This window comes from Cydia splendana, chromosome 11 (genome assembly GCF_910591565.1).
Source record: "Cydia splendana chromosome 11, ilCydSple1.2, whole genome shotgun sequence".
NCBI classification, from domain to species: Eukaryota; Metazoa; Arthropoda; class Insecta; order Lepidoptera; family Tortricidae; genus Cydia; species Cydia splendana.
This window is the reverse complement of record NC_085970.1, coordinates 13,585,140-13,609,405: the sequence shown is the minus strand read 5'-3', so window position 1 is coordinate 13,609,405 and position 24,266 is coordinate 13,585,140. Positions and strand designations below refer to the sequence as shown.

Sequence of the window (24,266 nt, the reverse complement as noted above, 5' to 3'; positions counted from 1 at the left end):
ATCGGATGATGGTAGCATGACGTAGGAGGAAACAGGGTCACATGAAGCATGATTTTTGGATGATTTTAGGGGGGGAATCGTCGGGGGAAAAATCGTCAAAAATAGATGACGTAATTTATGGACAGCCCCTTAGCATGGGCGGTCACCATCCATAAATCGCAGGGGTTAACATTGCCTAGGGTAGTGGTCGACCTTGGGATCAGGGAACTAGCTGTAGGTTGCTCGTACGTTGCGCTTTCCCGGGCTCAAAGTCTAACTAACATTATCCTAGAGCCTTTTAATCGCCTCCCTAAAATGGCCCATAATTTCCGCAAATCATTTTTTCTTCGAGGCAATTACTCCGTTCTCATTTTTTCCCAGTGGAATTTCTTCGCTTTATTTAATTTTTCGTGGACATTTTTTCATAAACTAAATTTTCCCTTTCTCAATTTATTCCCTTTTCTTTTTGATCCCAGTAGTTAAAATAACCAGTAGGCTTTTTTTTTCACTAACTAAATATTCTGTATCTCTATATTTTCTCTTTTTTTTAATATTTTTTTTTTTTAATAACCAGGTTTTTTTTCAAATAGGTAGGTTAGGGTTATTTTTTTGATGACCCTAAAAACGAAACTGCTCCCAGAGATAGGTAGGTTAGGGTTATTTTTTTTGATGACCCTAAAAACGAAAGTGCTCCCAGAGATAGGTAGGTTAGGGTTATTTTTTTTTGATGACCCTAAAAACGAATCTGCTCCCAGATATAAGTAGGTTAGAGTTATTGGCTGACAGCGTTTAGTTTTTTACTTGTAGTTTTTTTAAATTATGTTTTAATTTTAGTGTTTTTGATATTTGTTGTATGTGAAATACCTACAAGAAACAAATATAATTACTACACTATTAACATACAGTAACAAGAAAATATTATCCTTGATATTTAAAAGAACGAAAACTATACGGAAAAGATTAATTTAAAAATATTAAAAATAGGCGATTGCGGAAGAAAACCATTGGGAAAATATGGGAACGGAGTAATAAAATTGCTACCGAGAATTAATGATTTCGGGAAATTATGGGCAACGCAAAATATGAGAACGGAGTAATTGCCTCGAAGAAAAAATGATTTTCGGAAATTATGGGCCACACTCGACCGAGAAAAGTCTGCAGAGATTTTGACACTGGCACAAATAACATTGGCACTGCGTGTGCTGTCAAAATCTCTGCAGACTTTTCTTGGTCTAACTCTATCCACTTTTCTATACAATTAGTATGGCGACGTGGATACTTAAGGGGCATCGACCGTACACTGACATCGGGATGATATTTTTATCATGTTATTTAGTAGTCATCGTGCGTCTCGCTTGCGCCAATACATATACGGACAAGAACGAGTGAAATGCACGATAACTAAATGACATCGGTTAGATGTCTTTCTGATATCAGTGTAAGTTTGAATTGTCCATATGTTCTACTCTACAGGTCGGATATCTAAACAAATATTTTGTAAGCAATTGATAGTTAAGTTTTTATGGTCAAATTAGATTCTCTAAATTCTTCTAAACAACGGAACCATACATTTATTCAGTTTTAAGCTCTGCTCGCGAGGTCTACAGCTCACAGAGCCACTAGTAATACTTACAATTAACTATGCTGTTAGCATCTTCCAAAAATCAACAATAAAAACTGGCTACGTAGTCTTAAGTTTATTACAACAATATATGTAATTATTTTATTATTTGCCATTAGTAACAACGCCATCTATTTATTTTCTGTCCGAATTTAAGTTCCTGGCGGACCGCGTTACGCGTTATGGTAGTTAACTGTTTTGAAGTTAGATGGAGTTCAAGTGCACCGCGAAGCGCTTCCATGTGTGCGTGCTAGCGGGGGGGACGAAGCTAGCGGGTGTGGCTTACGAAACGCTATTCGCGGCTTTGGTAGGGCCTTAAGTCCCGTTTTTTTAAATAATGATGTGTATAATCGTAAAAGTTTTAAACAATGTTTTATGTTTAAAACATCAGTTAGAAACTTAATTAAGAGGTAACCTTGTAAGTAAATTGGTAACACGATATCTGAATACAAAATATAATGTCCTAATTTAATACGTGAATTTCTGAAAGCAAAATAATTTGATTATATCATTTATGTCTCAAGAGAACTATATTAAGGGGTTGTGCACAAATCACGCGAGTGTTTTTGGCTACTTTTTGACCGCCCCTCCCCCTTTGTGATTTTTCGTGAGGTTTTTGGTTACCCCCCTCCCCCACATAACCTCACGTGTATTTTTTTAATTTTTTCTATCCAACCGGTTAAGGCCACGCGCTCCAAAATTTCGTAAAATAGACTCGCTATTTTGAAGTGCGGAGTGAATTATGTTTAACGAAACCGAAAAAAGTATCTATACTCATGTGATAAGTATTTTTTCTTAGTTTCGTTCACTGTAGAAAAATACACGTGAGATCTTATACCCCCCTCCCCCACCGTGATATGTCGTGATTTTTTCGTGACCCCCACGTATCGAACCTTGCGTGATTTGTGCACAAGCCCTTACCTAGTCTAAAATCTGCTTTGTTCGCAACATTTATGAAACAATTAAACGATAGTTCCATCGAAAATTAGTTTCTCGTGTACAGTAATTAAATGAGAGTTACACAACTTTCACAACAGGCTTGAGCTAATAAACTTGTAATAGCCTAAATGGGACATTTTAAACCTTATATTATTATATTATATTATGTACCTACAGTCGAGTTCACGAACCTCTTTAGAACACAACGTTCCAAAAATATATTTACTTACGCGTCTCTAAAGGGGCAACAGATTATAAGTGCGACCACAGAAACTTTGCAGCGCAATAATTTGACAGCGAATTAAAAAACTATATATGGCAATGTTTTTTAGCAGTCAGTAAACGTCATTCTCTATGGTATGTGTTTGTCAAATTAGTTGTGTTTTGTGATGAACGGGAAAAACATGGTGAAACCTTACAAAATCGGGAATTACTTTTCCGCATGACGAATAATTTTACACTAGTAAAAAATCAGCACTAGGCGATTCAAGCTCAAAAACGACAATGTTTACAAAATTTTGAGTTGATGACGGGTAAGTGGAATGAAACATTTTAATACTTGCACCATATCTATTACATAAATAGATAATATATTATAATATTGGTTGGAAAATTGGTTTAGACCAAGGTTTCACAGCAAATTGAACACACGTAATAGGTATAGGCATACTATTACCTTATGAACTTCCTCTAACATTTCGAGAAACCCATTGGTTCGAGCTGGGTTTTGAGATCGAAGTCCTCTAACCATAGAAGGTAGCATCCGATAGAAGTGGTATACGCGTGCCTCCGTGAGGAACAAACCATACGCAATGCGACAATATTAAAACACGTTTTAACATTCCTGACAACATACCAAAAACAATCTACGTAATTCGGTCGGGTTATTTATTGCCCACCATAAACCATACTAAATTTATGGTTGGGAACAAACAAAAAGTGAGACTGTGACAAAGACAAGCAATAATACGGCTTTCTCTGCTACTCCTACTGAAAGTTCCATAAGTGCATCTCCTATGCCTGAACCCACAACCTCCATGCTTACGGCATGGGTGCCTACTAGTTAAAGCTTAAATTTATTTTGAATGTATGTTTATTGTTTTAATGGTTTATTTCGTTTTTCCGAAATCCTTAGTTCGCGAATTGCGGGAAATTTCTTTTTCAATATAATTACGCCTTAATGGGAGTAAAACAGAAAGATGCTCGCAATTTGCGAAATTCGGTGTTTGCGATAGGCTCTCTGTACCTATTTACCTTTAGGCCGTCGCGGATATTACAAAAGCTCAATAATTTTGATGAAGCCAAATGTCATATTCTCCCAAATCTCCCAATATTATTATCAACATTTAGTATTACTATGTATACATATTAATAGTGACATATATTGTTGGAATTAAATTTATTTAACCATAAATGCACAGCTTAAATTTTACATAGACGGTAAATATGGTAGAAATTTCACAAGTATCAAGACTCTTTAATCCGTTTTCTGTGGTGTTGTCACATACTGATTTTTAAAAACTACTTTTTATCTAGCGCTGCGAAGTACCTGTGGTCGAACTCTACAGACGATACTGCTCTACAGTTCGACGGACGATATCAGGCTGTCAGTTAATCGCAAAAGGTGACAGTTCCGAACAACTGGCAGGCTGAATATCGTCCGGCGAACTGGTAATCTGTGGGGTTAAGACACTGACAATAAGGATATTGATACTTTGGCTTGTAAAGATGTTTTTGAGCTCGACTGTACCCAGTTGTAAAAAATGTCTCTCCTATTAATACCTATTTTTTTCGAATATCCCTTACATTACCTCCATACAAAGGCCTACAAAAAAGTAGCGTTAGTGGAATTGGAAAAATCGGGACACAGTTTATGTAATTTATTTCACCGCGTTAGGTGAAATAGATTTATAATTGAAATCTTCAAGTACAATGCTCCCAATTCAGAGTCTATTGTTTACCAACTCCAGAGAGCCCTTGACGTTTAACGAAGTGCGTGATGCAAGACGGGTTGAACGAGTATATTCCTACTCAATCGCAAAATATTTTGCCTCGACTATACTCTTGTGACTAGTATAAACTTGACCCTTAATTTGGCAATGTTTCGTCCTGACGAACTTAACTTTTGGCGCGTATAGGTGCGCTATCCGATAACGCGCATTTGTTACGCATCTCGATGACATATTTTAGACTAGTTCTGTAGCGCTCGACTTGCCGGCACTCAGTATTCTCAGTAACCGTATATAGAGGGACCACACAAGAAGTGGCAAATTATTTTTCCATTTCCTCATTTTGAATCTTATTGCAATTTCCATAGGAGTTGTAAGTCAATAACTGGTTAAAGTGACCGATGCAGGTAGTATCACGCGCCGTTTTACTTAACAATAGACAAAGGATTGGCCGTTCGGGGCCAGCTACAAATCGAACGACTATAACAAATGTAGCAGACCCACCAACGTGCACACTCGCACAGTCCCTATTAAGCGAAGCGTTCTAACGTTGTGATTGTGAACAGCAACTGTTAGCTACATCGTGTAACTTTAATGAGTCGCGAAGAAGCCGCTACAGAAATCATTTCTCTCACAAACTTTAAAGCGCCTTGTAAAGTTTTATGAGCCCGGAAGTTGTTGACTAAGAATAGTGAGTGGAATACTTAAGTTCGATTACCGTACTCGATACAAAATAAAAAGCGGTTGAAAAAGTCACTCATACCGAATAATCTACCAACATTAATTTGAATTTATGATATTTCAATATACTGGCTACCTACAGACCTAACTAGAGTGACCATGCCTACTCTGAGGAGTGATTATGTTAGGTCATACTCAACAACTGATCACTACTTCTGTGATGTTTGGTGATATTCATTTGTTTCAGTGATGCAAGCTAGCACTTGCGCTGTGGCCCACGTCAACCATTACTTGGCGCTGTGTCAGAAGAACATCAGAGGGCCCAAACTGACGCCTCACGCTGATAATGGTTAGTATACCTATAGTATATTAATCCCTAGTTCTTTTGACGAGAATCAACCCTTATATTTTGAAGTCTCAAGCACGAAAGCTTATACTAAGTCCTAGAAATTGACAATAGCACTAACAAGTTTTGAACAACTTTAAGTAAACGAGAAAGTCTGCGTTGTTCCAGAGTTCAACGAAGTTTCAATGTCTGTCTGAAAACTACAAGGGAAAGTTATTTGTTCTTGAAACATTTACAATGAAGTTTTACAATGAAAAATTATGATAGCAGCAATAGTAGCTGATGAGCGCATAGCAATGTGTTCTTGTTCTTATTATTTTGTTAACCGACTTCGAAAAAAGGAGGCGGTTCTGAATTCGGATGTATAAATATGTTTTTTTTTATGTTTGTTACCTCAGAAAATATACTTACAGATTGGTCCCATTCGTGACAATATCTAGTTCTGATGATGGATTCCATGAGGAACTCCTCAAATCTTATTACTCTTATTGGGATATAATATTAGGATAAAACAGGTGATCTGTGGGGACTAAAAGAAATGGAACCTTATACAGTGTGGAAAGATATGTCGGGCCCTGGAGGAAAACTACCTTAAATCCTTAAGTTATTGTAGTACGTGCGGGAATACGATATGAGTGTTTATGATGGCTAACTAGACGTAATTTAATTACTTATTGTGATATTGTTAGGTAGATGCTGCCGCTATGCCGGGAAAACGCTAGGTTAAAGAAGAAGATATTGTTAGGTAGGTATTTAAGTGAGACGTGAGAAAGATGTATCACTCAACGTAGTGCCCAGCTGCATTTATAATGGAAATTGTACCAAGGCTGCAAAACTAATTTAGTAATGCAGCGAGTGCAGCTGCCACTGGTAATGTAGTTGGCCTTCTAGTCGTCCATGTGTCTGGCCGGCTCACTTAAGGACGGGCTTTATAGCTTTAGAAAACGAATGCTTCCAAAGGAATACCGGAACAGATTTTTAATTTTTTGTCGTTTTTCTCGTCAGATTTCGAATATAGAGTAATACTGTGCAACCTACCTAAGAACAATGATTTTAAAGTAATATTATAGTTCTATGCCTAAGAAGCGCAATTTCACCGTATGCCCTAAAAAAATCTTCCTCTGCGTTACATTAAAACGCGTGGAGTTTACGTAACTCTAATTTTGTCCCAAATTAATGTTTATTCCGCCCGGAATGAGGGGAACTTCAAACCAAATTTTATCATAATCTGACAAAGAAAAACGACAATCAAATAAAAATCGACTCTTCGTTTATTTAAACGCACTGATTTAAACACGAGTAAGTACTATTCGCGCGGTGGGGCCTCATGTCTTTGGCTCTGGGAGAGCTCGCGGACCGGACCTCCGTGGACACTAGTTTGGAGACCTGCCTTAAAGAGCCGACAGAGCTTTAAAGCAAAGGGCCTTCAAACTACGGCTTTTACTTTTGGAGCCAGTACAATTCCGCCCGCGAAAAAAAGAGGAAAATCAAGCCGCGCTTTCGCGTAGCCTTTGGATCTTAAAAAAAATACTGATAAATATTGCGCTGTTGCCAGTGTAAACGTGCTCATTACACTACACCGAGCGAGAATAAAATTACATTACACGGGTATTGTACAATTATGTAAGCCTTTATGACCGAAACAACGGTAGCTTCTCATCAGCACTAACCGGTCGTAAAGCGGCTTTACTTTCACTGGAATTAATATACATCGATTTGGATTTTAGTTTTGTTTTCCCTTTACTCGATAATTGGGTGTAGGTATTCTCTTCTGTGACCGCTGGAGACAAATGAGCATAAATAATTTCATTTCCATCCGTGATGACTGAGAATAGATGGGAAAATCTAAATCTTAGTCACATTATTACCTGACATGCCTTTTCCCAGCCAGTAATTAGTTATTCTTGACTTGTTTGTTTATTCTTTTCAGACGGTAAAACAAATATGCACGTGAAGGCGCATCGAAGACGAAAGAAGCTAAGCGTAAGTGTTAGAATAATATACCTACCTACTTACTTCCTGTGTAATGTTTTGACAAGGTAGGGTAGGCTCGTTAGATTGCTTCAGATGCCCGAAGGGCAAACTGTCCAGAAATAGGGAAGAGAATGATTTTCACGATTCACGATAGGCCTAAGAATTTAATGATCTGCCTGATTTTACGATCGGCCGCCGACACATACCTACACATCCCTATAAGCTCCATACTTAACACTTTGCATGCAATCTTAGCGTGGTCAGACACTATTTCAATTCATGGTTGATATTAAAAAACTTATTCTTCCAGCGTTTGATGGCCGTGCTAACAGCAGGCCACTGCGTCCCGATAGCCAGTCTGTTGTACTACGTGATCGGCGTGCTCATCTTCGGCCTCGGCCGGTACCAGGAGACGGAAACGGTCGACGTGTTAATGTTTCCCTTGCAGTTTACCACTAATGGCGGGCTGGCTTCGGTAAGTTCTGTCAAGGAAACTCTTGGGCATAATTGTAGTTGTTATTCCAAGCACTGTGGCCGTGCTAACAGCAGGCCACTGCGTCCCGATAGCCAGCCTGTTGTACTGTGATCGGAGTGCTCATCTTCGGCCTCGGCCGATACCAGGAGACGGAAACGGTCGACGTGTTAATGTTTCCCCTGCAGTTTACCACTAATGGCGGGCTGGCTTCGGTAAGTTCTGTCAAGGAAACTCTTGGGCATAATTGTAGTTGTTATTTCAAGCACTGTGGCCGTGCTAACAGCAGGCCACTGCGTCCCGATAGCCAGCCTGTTGTACTGTGATCGGAGTGCTCATCTTAGGCCTCGGCCGGTACCAGGAGACGGAAACGGTCGACGTGTTAATGTTTCCCTTGCAGTTTACCACTAATGGCGGCCTGGCTTCGGTAAGTTCTGTCAAGGAAACTCTTGGGCAATTCTATTGTAGTTGTTATGTACTGTGGCCGTGCTGACAGCAGGCCACTGCGTCCCGATAGCCAGCCTGTTGTACTACGTGATCGGCGTGCTCATCTTCGGCCTCGGCCGGTACCAGGAGACGGAAACGGTCGACGTGTTAATGTTTCCCTTGCAGTTTACCACTAATGGCGGGCTGGCTTCGGTAAGTTCTGTCAAGGAAACTCTTGGGCATAATTGTCGACCTATGTACAGTCAGCAGCAGAAGTCGCTATACTGGAGTGTATAACTTACTGCAAACTACTTATTTCTTTTAGCAGAATCGTCAAAACGAATGACACATAGCGAAAGCTAACTGAACCCGAATTTAGAGCCAATTGTCAAGGCACGTTGTGGTCTCAGTAACAGGCGTTTGCTTTTCAAAGAATTTTGGAGCTGTTGTACGCACAACGGTACCTAGATAATTTCGTGGAATGCTCCATAACCATATATTCGACTAAATTTACATCATAAAAATACTTTTATTTTTACCTGATTTTAAAATTAATGATTGGATTGGATTTTGAGGTATTGTAAAATGTTACTTAATAATGATAAAAAACCCAACATTCAACCCCAAAACACATCAAATTTAATGCGCGTTAATATTGACAGTTGTCAGTATCATTTATATCATGATAGAGTCTGTGCGGAAAGAGAAGAGTCGTGGAATGAATGGGACCCAATACATTCCGCGACTCTTCTCTTTCCGAACAGACTCTAATATTGATAGTGTAACATTTCTTTGGAAGAACGGCCGCCTTCTTCGCTATTTTCGTAGAACCTACTTATTTATTGTCTAAGTTTGACACTTGACGATAAAATACTTCTTTAAGAAAGGAGGTGTCAATTCGTAGCTGCTACCATGGTATAATAATATACTGTTTTATTAGACCATGGCTGCTACAGTATTTTTTTAAAAGTTAAACAGATAAAATGTTGATGCTTAGTTACCATTGAAATAACAACTGCTTAGCAATTGGTGGCACCCTGGCTGCTGACGTACGTGATTGGCAGTGCGTGTAGATATTAATGACACATATATTTATGATACATCTGTGCTGCTGACTGTACTATGTGATTTTACAAAAAAAAAACATTTTTTATCCTCAGGTGGAGTCCCACTTCCGCATACTGTACGGGTTTTACGTGGAAGGAGCCATGGCGCTCCTAACATGTACCTTGGCGGCCCTACGGCGGTACAGCGGGAATTCGGTCAGTAACATGACTGAGAAATACCGCTTGTTTACGAAGGGATGATGGATGATGGAGGGAGGGTTCAATGGAGGCCACGAATTATATGAGAAATGAAGGAAAGATAAACATAACAGATCAAATAACTAATCCTCGATTTGACCTGAAAGACAGAGTTTGACAGCTAATGTAGATGGCACTATACGGCTCCGTACATTGAACGGTTCTCTCTTGAGGGCCTACGACGTGTTGCCTCTCTGTCGCACATGTAAATTCGCACTTAAGTGTCACAGGGAGGCAACACGTCGAACTTGGTTCCCGGTGGGCCCTCTGCTTCTCAAAGTCAATGTTTGACAATAGGGGATATTACTGCAATGTTCTGCCGCCAGAGTGCAGCACTACCGACTCAGTAAATTCATAGACTAACTTATACATACTGTGCCTTAAACTGTTTATTGACAAGTTTTCAGACAATAAAATATGACATTGATGCATCAAGGCGGTTTGTTAACAAGGGCCTACCGGTAAACGCGAAAATCGAAATTTAGTTATCTGCCTCTTTATCGCTTGAATATGCAAGAGTGATACAGAGATTAGATACTTAACGAAATTTCGATTTTCTTTTTTCGCGGTAGGCCATGTGATTGACGTGGCGTGTGATGTGACTGATGTGTCAATGTGGTTTGATTGCTGTATGTGCCACAAAGGTGCCACCTACACAGAGCTTTGCCTAATATTCCCTATTTCACAGGCACAATTTTTCCTTAACTTTACCCTTCTTATACAGTCATGTGAATCTTTTTTCATACTTTTGTCGAAGCTTGTACAGTCGACGTCAAAGATATGTTGACACATTTGCACCTTATATACTCCTTTGCAATAAGGCGAAGAATGTAAAGATATCTTTGATGTCGACTTATAGGTACCTACACGATGAATTTATTAATAATTAAATACAAATAAAACACATTATTATCTTTTTCTTGTAATTTTAATTACCAACCTACAAACTAGTCAACTGCTATGTACAGCTTTGATTACTATTCCATAGCCTTCGCTATACCGTTCAATATCTGAGACACTATAACATATGTTTGGAATCAATAAGACCGATGAAGTCACAAACAAAAATAAGTTCTAAGCTGTAAGAAATAAATTCTAATTTATTGCTATCGTATCACAGAACTGTACCTACAAAAGTTGTGTACTCGTAAGACAAAATCATAAGAAAATATGATGGAAATCTAAACAAAAACAGAATACAATACCAGAATGAACATTTAAATCCGTATGCCAGTCAATCAGTAGGCATTTATGATATCAAATATTGGAATTATTTCTGATATAATGAAGCAAACATAGATTGAATTTCTAATCCTTAAGGCCGATTATGCAGGGCTAGCACATCTGGCTATCAAGTCACAAGGGATAGGAGAAGCTATCTCTTCATGTATGCACAAGTAGTGATAAAGAATCAGGTTTTTATTTTAATTCCTCAAGACATTAGCTACGATACAAAGGTTGGTATATGTTATATGAAATAATTTGAATATTTTTGTTGGTGGCCTAATATTCAGCTAATATACAAATTAATAGTGGTCCAATCGTCTTCAAGTAATGAATCCATACCTAAATATATTTCATACTTCAAATAAGTTTTAATTAACATGCTAGATGCAATTATACTAAATACATTAGCGTACGGATATCTTTTATAACTAGTTTCAACAATTATTTCATATTATTTTCCCCTACGTATCGTAGCTAGATCAAAGTCCTACACGAAAAGTCTACTACGCTTTACTCCTTTTAGATTCTTTGTGTTCTTCCGTCGCTTCGGTGGCGCCATCTGCCTTCGGAGCTTCGGCTTCATTGGTCTTCTTGTCTTTAAGCGCTTCTTTGACGGCATCCGTGAGGGGTTGGTTGTCTGCTACGGACACCTTCTTGCCTGTGAATGTATTTTATAACTGTGTAATCAGTCATTTTTTCGGCGTAAGAAGTATAAAGAGTGACCTTAGCCATTGGACAAACCCTGAAATCCCACGTAGGATTACTTCTCAGAAATGCTCTAACGGTAATATTTTTTTAATTAGAACAAAAGATAAAAAAATAAATTATCAAACAAAAGTTATTTCCAATAATCGACAACAAAAAGAAACATACTGTATTAATCATTGGCAGTGCTTTTGACAATTTGTTTGAAAATGTGTGGAAATGATGACATTTGTCAAAAGTCAGAATCTTATTAATGTCATAAATAAAAAAACATAATCAAAACGGTCGAAGAAGGTTTCATACTATTTATTACCTCAGGAGCTACTAACACATACAGGTTACTCCAAAGTGAAAAAATCGTAATTTGTTAATTTCTTCGCAACCGCTACACCGACTGTTATGATCATTTGTATACTGGTTCTAAATACCCTAATGCATATGTACATTTCGGCTTTGTCCAATGGCTAGGGACATCCTGTATACTTATTATCAAGATACTGTTCTAAATCGAATTATCAATGAGGGTATTCCACCTATCCAATTTATTTGTCCAATGTCAGTGCGTCTCACTCTCTAATTAAAGCAAAATGTGAGACGCAATACACATTAGACAAAGAAATGGGATAGGTGGAATACCACCCTTAGTTATACATCATATACGATACATAATATTACACCTTCGGTAACTATATTAAAAAGTTTTACTATTTATTTAATTAGGAAAACAAGAAACTCACAACCATAAAAACATGAAATTATGAAAATTTAAATTTAGAGTGTATCTCAGAATCTATTTCATTTGGAACTACTGACTTCTACCAATGATTACTACAAATTACCTACTGTTATATTGTAACTGTTTGATTAATTACATTTAATTTACCTTGCACCTCGTTTAATTCATGTAAGTGGTAGATCTGTCGTGGGCAGATCTTAGAATTGAACATTTCATGATGAAGCAATATTTTCGTGAAATGATCGGTTGGCCATATTTGGCCATATCATGAAACAAAGAATTACTCAAATCGGTCCACGTGTGTCGGAGTAATCGATGAACGTAGTGAACGTACATAAAAAAGTTTTGTACGGAGCTCTAAAAATATCCACAACCGATTACAGAACCTTCTCCTTCTATGAAATTGAAGTCGATTAAAAAGTCAAACCTAACCTAATCATATCTTGAAGTGATCAAAATCTTGTATCTGTCCACGACAGATTTTAATTTATTACCAACCAACTAAACGCAAAATACTGACAATTTATGTTTATACAGCAACTCACACAGAACTAACACAGGATTTCCATTTCATTAGATGGTGTTACCTATGAGAAGCAATTTTATTAATTTATTCACTGTAGTCAAAGGCATGTTGGGACCAACGTGGTTAATGTTTCAGAGGTAATCAATAGCCATACGCGCAATTTCCTCACGCGTATACGCTCGCTCTGTGTGGACCCGGCTAATACAAAATACATTTATTTCATTACTTTTTTCACGTGTTTTTAAACGTTTCAGTACTATATGTTACCACTTACATCTTTGTAACTAACAAGCGAGCTAAAGTAAGTACTCTTTTTTGTTTTAGAGTTCTAGGCGACCATCAACGTCATACCTACTAAAAATCCTCATCTTTAAAACCGCGTTTACCCAATCAATCAGGTAACCCCGGCCATGATGGGTAGCATTAGCTAGGCAAATATTATATTGTGCGGTTGGCACGGCTGTACTATTTACTTCTTCCTACTAGCTGAAGTCTGCAACGATTTTGATAGCACACGCAGTGCAAGTGTTATTTTAAACGTCAACCTTCTATAAATTTATGACGTATAACTAACACTTGCCCTGTGTGTGCTATAAAAATTGTTGCAGACTTATCTTGGTCTAGCTCTAAGTTCATAGTGAATGTAATGTTACCCCTCGTGCATCAAGTTACCCCATTTGACCTTTATTTTTTGTATGCGAACGAGACTATAGCATGATGGTAAGGGGTTGCCAAATAGGATACAAAATGAAACAACAAAATATTCAAGCAATTTCATGTATTCGAAACAATGTCTTTACATTTTTCTAACCATCATACTATATCCCTTTGGTAGCTAAACTAAGAACCTTTCAAACAAGCACTTATAAATAGTCAAACGTTCATAATATATTAATAAATATGTGTATCAAATCAACAGGAAACATTCACTGTATTTTCATGTCATAGAGATGTATTATACTATTATTTATTAGATTGACAGCAAATTCATTTTCTGAATGCTAAGTGGAGAAATTTATCATAGGAGTAATTTTGACAGCTCAACTAGATAGCGCTGCAGGCATGATATGAAGTCAAAAATATCAAGTCTTGTCATTTGACAATATGGTTACCATTCTAGCGCCGTACAGCACTATCTAGTTTAGCTATTAAAATATATGCTACAATCTTCAATATGCTTTACCTATTTGAGCGTGTTATTATAAAAATTATGTCACGGCATCATCTCAGTAAACTTTATAAACTTTAGGTAAATGTAAAAATTACTGTGCTGTAATTGTGTAAACAGAAACGGAATATAATACAGATTTATAAAAAAAACTGGAATCTAGTAAACAATATTTACATCAGCGTTTCCAACGCAACATTACACAACATTTTATCTACTAAATGCATTCATGCATCATACAATTCAGGATTCTTTTCCTTCTCTCTTTTTATAGCGTTCTGGTAACCTAACGGCCCTTTCACACCTGTATCCTCGTCCCTCTCTCTCCTATTCATATAAGCATCCACCCCATACCTGTCTTGCGGGTCATTCATTATCACCATACTGCACACAATCAAAGACATGACGAAACCTATTATGAACCAAGGTTTGTTAACTCTGTAAGTCTCAACTAAATTATCTAGAAATGATGGTTGAGTTCTGTCACGTTGAGTATCCTCTGTGTCTCTGTTATCTTCGTGTATCGTTTCCTGTTTTTTGTTGCTAGATTTAGAATTTTCTGGAAAACAAATTGCTCTGATAATTTAGGCTAATTGGTCACCTAGTGATTTAGAAGCTCCAGATTGCATCGCGTTTAATTTAAAAAGGCTAAAGGTAATTGAACAGTTCATGTACCTGCAAAGTGGTATCCATAATAAGATAGTTTCTTGACCGCTGTTCTAGATAAAGTTTTTCTGATTCAGGCCTTGTTTGAAAATTCTAATACTACACTAACCGTGAAAAAAAAAGTACCTTCAATGGGGTTGACCGGTCGAAGTATTTAGCAGATAGCGCCAGCATAGCTTGCCCTGTCAATTCCTAGAGTTGTGTCAAATTTTAGTTTTTTAAATGGAATTTTATGCGTTGGATGCCAGCCCTTTAAGCCAAACCTCATAAAAAAAGGGGCAAGCTATGATGGCGCCATCTATGCAAACCTTTGACAGTTGCCAACCCCATTCATAGTAAACATACTATAACGCAGTTAATGTCCTTAACTCATTGTGTCTTTCTTTTTCATGGATACCACTATATCTACTAGACTAACCAACAAGTTGAAGCCCTTATCAAGTAAATGATATTTTCAATTACTCTCTGTTGTTACTCAGGCCTATGCGGCATCTACCACGAAGTATTCGCTTAGTGATTGTTTTATTTCTTACCATCTCTGTCATACGTGACACCTAGGATTTGGCCGGGCGTGTCTTGTTCTAGTTCGGCGTACGCGTAGATGAGCGCCTTTTGCTTCTCGGTCAAAGTTGCGGGGACCTGAGAATTAAATAAACCAAAAGAAATAAGAATAGGGTATTTGACTGTATTTAAAATAAATTATTTTACAGTACATATGGTCGTACTTTCCGTGCGTATGTCAGAAGTTTAAAGGGTCATATGTACTGTAAAACGTTGTTCGATACACGTGCGAATAGGTAATTCGCAACTCGTGTCGATTTAAAACGCTCCCTTAGGTCGTGTTTTAATTTATCGCCATTCGTTTAGAATTTCCTCTTTTCCACACTTGTATCGTAAATAACTATTTTACCATGCATAAAATAAAGCACCGGAAGATTAATAGAGAAACGTAGACAGCAGTTATTTTTAGACACAATTTCCGTTTTAAAACCCGTATAAAACTATAAAGGCTTGGCCACATACAGAGCGCGACGCAGCGCCGCGTCCACGCCGCGCGACCGCGGCACATGCTAACAGGTTACCGACGTCAAACAGACTGCGTCCCGCCGGTATCACGCCCCGCTTCTGTCGCGCCCCGCGCCGCGCGGCCCATTGCGTCCGCGCGGCGCGTTCGCAGCGCTGCGCCGAGCGAACGCGGCGGCCCGCCGCGTCGCGCAAGGTCACGTCAGTAGGATCGGACGTAGGCAGCGAGCGGTGCGCCGCGTTCCCGCGCGGCCGCGCCGCGTTCACGCGCGCCTTGAGGGCGTGTTGAGAGCGTGAGGCCGGCGCGATCGGCGCGCGCCCTGTTTGACCAGGCTTCGCGTCGGCATCACGCGGCGCGGACGCGGCGCTGCGTCGCGCTCTGTGTGTGGCCAAGCCTTAAAGAGTAGGTAATTTGATTGATACGTCACATGCTAGTGTTTCATAATAATCATAATTATAAATTCCATAGTGGTAAAATCGTTTTGACAGTTCGAAAAAAGATACTGATTTGAGGTAGTCAAATACCCTATTCAACTTTTTCAAGACCAACACAAATAAGGATCTAGTAAATTTTGAAGGTTTTGTCTAAATAAGAGTTAAGGAAATCGTCGCTATTATTGCTTGTCTAAACCAGCGATCTGCACAATTCGTCGCGACGAAAAATGCTAACATTCGTACAATCAGCCGGCGTATTATGGATGGTTTTAAAATAACTGTCACTTTTTAACACCGCGGGATAGAATGTGACGGACACCGTTTTATCACGCTGTCACGTAGACAAGAACGACCATCATCCGTACAGCTCTTTCCATGTTTTTTCTTTATATTCCAATTCTCGTATGGAAACTAAGTGAGGACCTGATGATGTTTTCACCAAAACCAACCTTTATTTTGATGTGGACGTAGTGGTCTCCGTAGCCGTGCTTGCTAACTAGCTTCATGCCTTTCCCCGACAGCCTGATCAGCCTGTGCGACGAAGTGCCTGGCATTATCTGTAACAAAGTTTCACATCACATTCGGAAAAAATGCTTTTTCTTTCCCGCTAGGAGGAATCAAAGTGGCTATTTTCTTCCCTTCTAGGAGGGATCAAAGTGACACTTTTCTTCCCTGCTACGAGGGATCAAAGTGACACATTTCTGTCTTAGGCCACGTTTTTTTTTTCCTTTATTGTCTACTATTTTTTAGGTTTTTTTAAGTATGAGGAAATTATTGTCCCTAAATAATTATCTTAATCTTAATTAAAAGTATCAGGGATGCACCTTCCTTCCATAATTTTAAAATGAAACTTAAACATTGGTTACTAAAATCACCGTTTTATGACATTGATGAATATCTTTCATGCAAAGTTGATGATGTACCTACTTATCTAAATAAAATCTTCTTCTTTCCATCCTGTTACCCCCTGCTGGGGTGTAGGGCTCGAATCTTAACGACATAAGTATTAATAATGAATAAGTGTAATATACGTATAATTATATCTACAATGATATTTCAAATTTGATGTAATCTTTGACTTGTAACCTAATGTTATCAATAAATTTTCATTTTCATTTTCATTTTAATTTCCTGATGGTGATGTGAAAACACAGAACACCGCCTCTAGAAACCTAATATTGGCCATTTTGTTCCCGACGCAAATCACCAAACTGTGAGGTGCGGGAGGGGTGCTCACGGCGTTGCGATTGGTCGTTTCAAACATGGCGCGCTGACACGTGTAAGCGTAGGGATGGGACATGTTCATTACAGGTAGTGGGTACTGCTACCAGTGACACCGAAATGTATTGTGGTAAAATTGTTACCAATTTAGTATACTTAGAGTAAACTTACTTAATAATTATATTGATTAATTTAATATTTCATTAAGTAATTTAACAATGTACCTGAAATTTTTACTTAACATATTAGGGCATTTCTGTTTAAAGTACCCAGAACATGAATTTTAAAGTTTAGAATTTTTATATTATTTCTACTCAGAATCGCAATCTCTTTCGATACGCGAAAAAAGTGTCGCCAAAGTCTCATACAATTATTTTCTTTTGTCCGTTTTATTAAGGTCATAGAAGGTTGTATTGAAAACATATTCAAATGGACCAATAACATATGCCTATATTACAAATCAACTCCGACTTCTCTCGCACTTCTTTGAAGTTCATCATCAGGTCCATCTCGTGACATGAGACCTACCTGCTCACCTAGAGGATTCTAAAAAACCCATACAACATATGTCTATCACAAACCAACACCGAGTTCCCTCGCACTTCTTTGAAGTTCATCATCAGGTCCATCTCGTGACATGAGACCTAACTGCTCACCTAGAGGATTCTAAAAACCCATACAACATATGTCTATCACAAACCAACACCGAGTTCCCTCGCACTTCTTTGAAGTTCATCATCAGGCCCATCTCGTGACATGAGACCTAACTGCTCACCTAGAGGATTCTAAAAAACCCATACAACATATGTCTATCACAAACCAACACCGAGTTCCCTCGCACTTCTTTGGAGTTCATCATCAGGTCCATCTCGTGACATGAGACCTAACTGCTCACCTAGAGGATTCTAAAAAACCCATACAACATATGTCTATCACAAACCAACACCGAGTTCCCTCGCACTTCTTTGGAGTTCATCATCAGGTCCATCTCGTGACATGAGGCCTAACTAAACTGCTCACCTAGAGGATTCTAAATAACCCATACAACATATGTCTATCACAAACCAACACCGAGTTCCCTCGTAGGTACTTCTTTGAAGTTCATCATCAGGTCCACCTCGTGACATGCGGCCTAACTGCTCCGCTGGCCTAGAGGATTCTAAAAAAACTTACACAACATGTTACCTATATATTATGTCTAAAATGGTACAATACGGTATGACGAAGCACGAAGTTTCCGCAACTGAAAAACCATCATCGTCACATCACTAGTCGAAAGGGAAAGGGATAGCGCATTGCATTTTCAAGTTGACGAAAAGGGACGGACATACTTCGCCTCTGCTTACTGACCAGTATAAAATGAACCCCGCGGACAAGAAACATTATTCAATGAAATAATGAATTTGACTTTCCCGTGGGATGTTATTCCATCTGTTTCGTAAGTAGATGTCTTAGATGACTTGCCACACCATATTACGCTGCAATATCACATGATTTCCCAATGAATTCAATAGTTTACGATTTATTTTCTTAGACTCGTGCACACTGCTAACAGGTCGTAACCTTGGGCGCAACTGATCGGAGCGGCGCGCGAACAATCTTATATTTGACCTATACACCATACGGGCGGTGACCGCGAGTCGTCCTATAAGCTCGGTCTATAGGGGTTGGTCTGTGTGTGAAAAGCAGTATGTGTCACATGGGCGTTCACACTTGGAATCCTTCGCTACGTTCAGAATTTAACGTAGTACGCCTTAAATATGTCATTTTGCTCCCTTGTGAAACAGTTTACTAATATCACATATGGGTTGTTTATATTCTAATATAACACCAATGTATACCAGCATGGTCATGCAAATAATACGAATTTACGGTACATACCTGCAGTGTATGGTCTTCATAGAGGCCCTGTATCCGGACTGTGCCTCCTAATAAGGCTTGGCATACGGAAATCTGTAAGAAAAATTAAATATTTTCTAGTAAAGTTGTAAAGTGTCTGTTAAAAAAAGTTTAGTACAAGCTTTTAATGCTGTGTATTTCTTGTATGGTTCTGATTTACTCGAACAAAATTTGTGAGACTTTACCACGCACAACAGCCATAGCCAGGGAGGCATAGTCTACAGGCACTTGGTATGGTACTTAGAATTCAGGGGGCCCCCTTCTCCATCTCAAAACTATTGCTAGGTTGCCTAGGTAGGCCCGGGCCTTGTGGGCCTAGGGGGAAATACGGCCCTGGTTATATTAGCCATTAGAAAACTTATGAAGTTGTTTATCGTATAATCGCGCAAAAGATTCCAAATTCAAACTAGTCTTTCAAAGACTGTCATGATTCTTAACTTCTAATTCTACCCACTATACTCAAATATACATGCCGTAAGGTCCAAAGGGTTTCATCAATCTTAAAATTCTGGAGAGGATGTCTACTATGTACAGTCAGCTGCAGAGAGTGGTATGCAGGGGGGGGGGGGGGGGGGAGGACCTCTCTGCAGCAGACTGTACGTAAGTCGCCCCACTGTTGCACCCGCGAAGTATTGTGTAACTCACCGTACAGTCGGAGTGCACGTCGGGTCCGTCGCGGCGGAAGTACTTGGAGGCCTCCACCTTGAAGGTGACGAATATCTCAGAGTTGCCGACCGCCATGCGCACCGTCTGCCCGTCCTCCACGCCCGCCGGCACTGGGACCGTTACTTTCTTGCGTTGCACCTAAAAAAACAAGATCTCATGGAGTACTAGTAGAGATAAGAGTGTCCAAAACAGTTAAAACAGCAGATGTAGTTTGACGCAACGACGATTGTGCTTATGAATAATATGAATCAGTGACGCGTTTGCATCGATGGAATGGGTACTGACCGACGGTACTGTACTATTACTATGCAATTGTAAAACTTTCTGTGTTGCAAATGCAAGAAAGCAGTTCATATTATGTACAAATTGCGCTAAGCATTAGTGCTCCGACTTACCGATTGGCCTTTTCCTTCGCACTCGACACAGGGGAATTTGATCAACATGCGGGTCCCATGACAGTGCCGGCAAGTGGACCGCATTACGAAAGGCCCTAGAATGAATAGCAACATGTTACAAAAGTAATATTAAGAACTGGAAGGCCAGGATAAGAGTCATCAAAAAGAATGCTAACATGGTAGATTCAACTGTTTAGAATAGAGTAACTTCACACTGCTGACATTTGAATCTGTCTTAAGAACTTGTCACCAAAAATGAAATACTAAGGTACAAATAAACAAAAACAACATTATAGGTAAGGTGCTAATCAAGGGATAAAAGGATACCATCGTCAAGGTACTAATTTAAATGGGAGTCGAGTATAATACTTTAGTTGAGGCGCGGTCACGTAATATCTGGTACATACTAATCAAAACCAAAAAATATTACTTTGCTAATCCGCGAAAAGATAACGTGCTAGTCAATCAGTGCTAACCCCATACATAAATTGCATGTAAAAACTACGCAAGTAAGTATAACATGTTATCTTTTCGGGGATTAGCAAAGTAATATTTTTTGGTTTTAATTAATATATGGATTTCCGCAAAGTAACGCCTGATTCTATTAACTATCTGATAATTACCTCGCGAGAACGTCTCCATCCCTGTACCATTGCAGTAGGTGCACTTGATGGCCTTGGTGCCGGGCTCGGCGCGGGAGCCCTGGCACTTTGGGCACGTGTCAACTATGTTCACGTTCACATCCTTGTTAACGCCACGCGCTGCCTCCGTGAAGCGGAGATTTACTATGACCTGTAAGTTAGTTGATTGAAAAATTAGTATTGCAAACACTAGAAATACTTATTTGTTTCCATTCCTATCTTGTACATTTATTTAGTGAGTAATTGAACATGCTAACTGTATTGTCAACAAAGTTAAGTAATCTTATAAGGATGTTACCTATCATAACCAACATCCTTATAAGATTATTTTTATAGTCTACACACAGTCTACAATAATAAAGCATTAATATGATGTTTTATTTATTCAGTTGCCATGTTATTAAAAAATAAAGTTGTGCAAGTTTAAAAATGTTTAATCATAACCTAATCTTTTAAAAATTAAAAAAAATATATTACTGAAAAAACTAGTGTATCTAGTATTTGAATAAAAATTGACTTACTTCCTGAGCAGCACCAAAGCCAAACTGACTCTCAGCAAAATCACTAAACGATTCAGTCTTGAAACCCGCGTCTCCAAATATTTTCCTGAACAGCTCCTCGGGGTCTATGGTGGCCTTGTACTGCCACTGGTGGGTGAACCCGTCAGTCCCACCCGGAGCACCTCCCATGCCCATCTGCTCTGACGTTGTGCCAAAGGTGTCATACTGCTTACGCTTGTTCTCGTCAGAGAGAATCTGAAACGGAAATGCTAATGATTAATTTTGCTTGCTCCTGAACAACATTATTAAAAAGAATCCTCCATTGCCACCTTATAATCCTAAAAATATTGCTGGCAAAAATACAAAAAGATGATATTATAGGGTGGTAATTTTTCCTTATAATATCTTAGCCCTATAAGCTTTAGCCCTAGCCCTATAAGAAAAGCTGTTGGGAATCTGACGCCGGATATGATGCTAAAAATCCACAACACCTATGTTAGGCCTATATTGGAGTATGCGTTTCAAGTGTGGAGCCCTTATTTTATCAAGGATATTGAGATGTTGGAGAAAGTTCAACGTAGTTTCACCAAGATACCGAAGAAACTCAGAAACGTGCCCTATGAAGAAAGACTACACTTCTTAAAGCTCACAACTTTGAAGGAGCGCAGAGAGCGTGGAGATCTGATCGAGACATACAAAATACTAACCCAACACTATGACCTCAAAGATTTCCATAAGATGCTAGAACGCAATAACAACAAAGCAGGTCCTACAATAATCCTCATAGACACTTCTTTAGCAACAGAGTGGTCAAAGCTTGGAACAAACTCCCAGAGGATGTAGTATCGGCCCAAAGTGTCAATGAGTTTAAGAATAAACTAGACAAGCACAATGCAAACTCTACTCAACACTGAAAACTCGATTGATGGCTCTAGACACAGGCATTATCAGTTATTTCAACTGCCTGCCTGCTTCACAAATAGTAATAATAATAACAACCAAACTTAAGAAGAAAAATTAATAGACAGAAAAATAATATAAAGGGTTGAGATTAGACATGTGTCGTTCGCGAGCGAGTGATTCAAATGAACTGTATCTTTTGATTGAACTAGCTCACTCTTCAACTCAGTACAGATTTGACTAGCTCATTTCGCTCAGTAACTCTTTTATATCGGTGTTACTTGCTCGCTCTTTCCCACTCATGATCGAATGAGCGGGCCCAGCCAAACTAGTGAGACGATGCGGAGTGACGGTTTCGGAGCGTTTCGGATGAATTCGGAGGGTGCCGGGAAAACATGGCGGGATCCGTACCGTGTGATTTGCTTTCTTCGTCGCACTTATGGCTGTGCGTATTATATAACCATCCCATTTACGCACTTTTATGTACAGAGTACTGTTGGATGTCGAGAGAGCAGACTACGGCTGTCGTTTGTTGACCAATTTTAGTTTAAGATTTAATTGACGGGCTTAGGTAGTGTAATTAATGTAATGATAGTCTAATATTTTTATGAAATGTACACTATATAGTATCAGATTTTCATCATAATTGCCAATCTAGATTAGAGGGGTTTATGTTTAATATGAGGTACGTTTAGGAGAAACTTTGTTTTTCCCTCGTTTTATTATTAACCTAAAAAATCTAGATTGACAGTCCTAAGCCTGTCCAAGTATGAAGGAAAATCTGCTTAATATGTATATTGTAGTAAATGTATGTATAGTATAGCTTATATAACACTAATAATGCATATTTTTTAACGATCAAGTGCGTAGGTAATACAAATCAAACCAAACAATTCAATCAATCTGATTGATTGACATCTCTCTCTACTCACTATTTAATCTACAGATCTACTGAGCGAAATGAGCTAAATGAGCTAAATGAGTGATATATATCACCGCGAGCGAAAGATATGAATCACTCTTTTCAACTCAGTGAACGATTATGCGCATCTCTAGTTGAGATGTTGTTATACCTTGAATTAATTTACAAGTCATAAGTCTTTTGGATATGACAATTTTAGCACTAACAAATTATTTACTCAGATTAGAAAACCATATATTTGCAATTTCTATTTGTGTATGTCATCCGTAAACATATATCTTTCTTTACAATTTTATAAAAACAACCTTAAAGTACAATCTCAAATACTATTTACATTTATATTACATGATCACCACTTATCAGATTATTTAATACCTCATAAGCCTCCGAGACTTCCTGGAACTTCTTAGAGGCCTCGGGATCAGATTTATTTGCATCTGGATGATATTTCTTCGCAAGTTGATAGTATGCCTTCTTCACATCTTTAGCGGAGGCATTCTTTGAAACTCCCAGCACCTTGTAGTAATCGACGCGAGCGGCCAGACAGTTGGTGGTGTGAATATATCGATGTCTAGTAGTCCCCGTGTTACCTGAACGTGAGAGGTTATGTTTTATTAAAGTGAAAAAAATACTTTAATTGGAAACCATTTGACTGATACATTATATCGAAGGTCTTTCCTTGTAATATTGGTAATAAATAAAAGCCGGTGATGTAATAAAAGCGTGTCAAAACTCACAATTGAATTTATTGTGCACTAATGATGCAACAGCAATTGCAGGCCCTCCAAGAAATTTTTCACATTTATTACATTTATGGACGAACCGACACGTAGTTTTGTTAATATTATTACTAAACACCGCGGTAAGGGTTTTTGGATTTAAAAACCCGATGATACTCCGGGTGGGAGCCATTTTGAAAGAAATAGGTTAAAAACGTCAAACAAA

The 24,266-nt window shown here is 38.6% G+C and overlaps 2 protein-coding genes and 1 long non-coding RNA gene across 4 annotated transcripts in view; 1 reads left to right on the top strand and 2 right to left on the bottom strand.

Moving 5' to 3' along the window:
- LOC134794973 (uncharacterized) overlaps nucleotides 1-9,795 on the top strand; it is a 68,165-nt gene extending 58,370 nt beyond the window's left edge. The window contains exons 6-9 of the mRNA XM_063766846.1: nucleotides 5,417-5,518; nucleotides 7,446-7,498; nucleotides 7,800-7,964; nucleotides 9,548-9,795. Coding sequence (XP_063622916.1) covers nucleotides 5,417-5,518; nucleotides 7,446-7,498; nucleotides 7,800-7,964; nucleotides 9,548-9,694 — 467 coding nt within the window. The 3' untranslated portion in view covers nucleotides 9,695-9,795. The remainder of the gene's footprint in view (nucleotides 1-5,416; nucleotides 5,519-7,445; nucleotides 7,499-7,799; nucleotides 7,965-9,547) is intronic.
- Nucleotides 1-24,266, bottom strand: part of LOC134794976 (uncharacterized) — a 746,430-nt gene that overhangs the window by 144,786 nt on the left and 577,378 nt on the right. The window lies entirely within an intron of this gene.
- LOC134794801 (protein tumorous imaginal discs, mitochondrial-like) lies at nucleotides 10,598-24,265 on the bottom strand. 2 transcript variants are annotated; one of them, XM_063766596.1, is made up of 10 exons: nucleotides 24,059-24,264; nucleotides 23,697-23,911; nucleotides 21,521-21,754; nucleotides 20,982-21,150; nucleotides 20,359-20,453; nucleotides 19,943-20,101; nucleotides 19,280-19,351; nucleotides 16,627-16,734; nucleotides 15,253-15,358; nucleotides 10,598-11,576 (listed from the first exon to the last, which is right to left on the bottom strand). In XM_063766596.1, the coding sequence occupies exons 1-10, from the start codon at nucleotides 24,231-24,233 to the stop codon at nucleotides 11,422-11,424; spliced, it is 1,488 nt and encodes a 495-aa protein (XP_063622666.1). In that variant the 5' UTR covers nucleotides 24,234-24,264; the 3' UTR covers nucleotides 10,598-11,421. The 2 variants fall into 2 exon arrangements, with proteins under 2 accessions (XP_063622666.1, XP_063622665.1); XM_063766595.1 differs by lacking the exon at nucleotides 10,598-11,576 and adding an exon at nucleotides 13,649-14,612 and having other exon boundaries at nucleotides 24,059-24,265.

What these genes read in the sequence shown, in the direction of transcription:
- LOC134794801 (XM_063766595.1), bottom strand. Translation starts at nt 24,233, where the DNA reads ATGGCTCCCACCCGGAGTATCATCGGGTTTTTAAATCCAAAAACCCTT. An exon ending in ACGTGCACTCCGACTGTACG is followed by an intron (nt 19,352 to 19,942) that starts GTGAGTTACACA and finishes TTTTTCTTACAG; the next exon opens with ATTTCCGTATGCCAAGCCTT. An exon ending in ACGTCCACATCAAAATAAAG is followed by an intron (nt 15,359 to 16,626) that starts GTTGGTTTTGGT and finishes TTTAATTCTCAG; the next exon opens with GTCCCCGCAACTTTGACCGA.